The sequence below is a fragment of the Penaeus japonicus genome, unplaced genomic scaffold, assembly GCF_977035675.1.
Source record: "Penaeus japonicus unplaced genomic scaffold, GWHDUDI00000001_assembly GWHDUDI00000030, whole genome shotgun sequence".
Taxonomy (NCBI): domain Eukaryota; kingdom Metazoa; phylum Arthropoda; class Malacostraca; order Decapoda; family Penaeidae; genus Penaeus; species Penaeus japonicus.
In genome coordinates this window covers 15,917,199-15,919,698 of record NW_028234432.1, presented here as the reverse complement: position 1 = coordinate 15,919,698, position 2,500 = coordinate 15,917,199, and the positions used below count along the sequence as shown (strand labels likewise).

Here is a 2,500-nt window from a genome sequence, read left to right as displayed (position 1 = left end):
CCATATTTAATTTCCCTTCGTTCTCCCTCTAAACTGCTGTCTACTGCAAATTTGCTTTCCAGACATCATCTACCACCCAACGCCTTTGTACAACGCAATAACGGAAAGGGGTTGCAAACATCTGTGAATGCAAATGACTGAATCCAGAGCATACGCCAGCAGCGTTGTTGATACTGACTCAAGCACTGACAACTGTTGGCAATAGTGAACATATTGCAGTTGAGATGTTGATATTGACTAGGAAAGAGGTCTGACAGTGCTCTCCCAAACATCAAGTAGGTCTATCGGTATATCAAGACAAATCCATGTTGCAGATCCAGTTCTATATCACAGTTATTGATGAAAATAGATTCCCATGTAGGCTTACGAAATATGTAAGATAGGATATAAATTTGATTCCATTTGTCCATAGTTTGACTTGATGTAAATGAAAACCATTTTAAATTAGTACTTAATTTGGCCCATGTTATATAAGAATACCATATTATTTATTACATGTCAAATTCAATTGCTAACAAACTGTTGCCATATTTACTACATGTGTTTATGTTTGTGCATACGCTCTCTCACACAGGTAGACCTTATGGATACATTATATACTTTATATTTTTTATATACGCATATATATATATATATATATATATATATATATATATATATATGTATGTATATTTATATTTATATTTATATTTATATATATATATACATACATTATATAAAACACACACACACACACACACACACACACACACACACACACACACACACACACACACACACACACACACACACACACACACACACACACACACACACACACACACACACACATACGCATACTCTTACGCACGTACGTATACGTTTGTTCACACACACACACACACACACACACACACACACACACATATATATATATATATATATATATATATATATATATATATATATATATATATATATGTATGTATATACACATGTGTATATGATAATGAATATAATAATAAAGTTGATAAAAACAATGATAGTAATAATGATACAAATAATAAAAAATGATAATAATATTAATACTTATGATAATACTAATACTAATACTACTAATAATAATGATAATAATAATAATCTTGATAAGAATCATGATAATGAATAATAATAATAATGATGGTAATAACAACAGTATAATTATAATAATAGTGATTATGGTAATGATAATAATGATATTAATGATAATGACATTGCTAATAATAATGATAATAACAACATTAACGATGATTATGACAATGATAATGACACTATAGACTAAAATGATCATGGTGAAAATTATGATAAGATGAAAAAGGTCAAGATTTGCAATTGAATATTAGCAATAGTAAAGCAACAATAATGCCAATGATAGTAATGATAAAAGTAAAATTAACTTTCTCTTTTAAGTTGGCTTTCATTTGTTTTGTTTTTAGTTTTTGTATCAACAGAAGAAACCAAAAGATTTCAATTATGCAAAATTGGAGAGAAGGAAAAAAAATGTTTCCACTCAAGATAAAAGCTCTCGGACAGTCACAAATCTCACAGCATTTTAAATAAGGTGATTCGGCATGGTAAATGTTAGCATCTCGCAGGTTGACGCAATGATCAGAGAACCGCCGAAAGGGAGTAGAATACTAGGAAATCCTCGATACTATAAGGTGCTCCGAAGACATGCGCCCAACAGCGACAGCAACAGTGCGTTGGTGCCAATTGTATGTCGAAAAGTCTTGCGATATCATTATATCGATCTTGCTAATTAAGAAAACCATTCATGAATTGTTCTAATTACCAATTGGATTTGCGATATGCTAAATGTTATCGGTAATACACAAATACGAAGATAGTAAACGTTTGCGCACTAGAGCTGGCACCTTTGCAGTCACGTGACCAAGAGCCTTCCATATAAGGTAAAATTTCCACGAAACTTGTGTGTGTTTTGATGAATCGATCTGTGAGAGACTTTTCTACCGGGAAACAATAATTGTCTCTGAGATATTGCTGTGACAGCATCCAGAACTGCGAGCTTCACCTTGGGATCAGTCCAGGTGAGTGTATTGGCACAGAGAAGAGGCTGTGAGGCGGTGTTGAGGCGGGGAAGGAGGAGCCAGTGCTCGGCCGTGTGACAAGGCGGCGAACAAGTGTTAGTTTGTGCTCTTTTGCCCAATTCTACTTTCTGTGAGGCTCGTGACACCTATAGCCAGGCAGCGACACGCGCCCAGCGGTTAACTCCCAGCAATCCCGATGTCCCTGACAAGTGACTTTACCGTAAAGAGTTAAAAACGTTGACGAAAGCACGATTGCTTGGAGTGAAGGCGCGCCAGACCCTCAGACTCCGTGAACTTTGTGGAAATCTTCGCGGCGTCATGGCAAGTCTAGTGCGTTGATTGGCTCTTACTTACGCAGATTGTTTGCCAACTGCGTACAGGAGCTCTTTCCTTTGGTAATATGCGAGTGAAGTGGGTGTATGGTGATCAGACTG

The 2,500-nt window shown here is 35.6% G+C and overlaps 1 protein-coding gene across 15 annotated transcripts in view; it reads left to right on the top strand.

The window, feature by feature from the left end:
* The window catches only part of Stat92E (Signal transducer and transcription activator Stat92E), a 58,091-nt gene that overhangs the window by 25 nt on the left and 55,566 nt on the right, over nt 1-2,500 (top strand). For 3 of the 15 annotated variants that reach the window (XM_043035349.2, XM_043035348.2, XM_086555159.1), the window contains exon 1: nt 134-275. Coding sequence is in view for 4 of the 15 variants with exons in the window: in XM_043035342.2 (XP_042891276.1) it covers nt 2,385-2,396 (12 nt within the window). In the remaining 11 variants the exon portion in view is untranslated. Of the gene's footprint in view, nt 276-1,883 lie in introns of those variants that run through there. The other 12 variants (XM_043035346.2, XM_086555157.1, XM_043035344.2 and 9 more) reach the window with 10 other exon arrangements.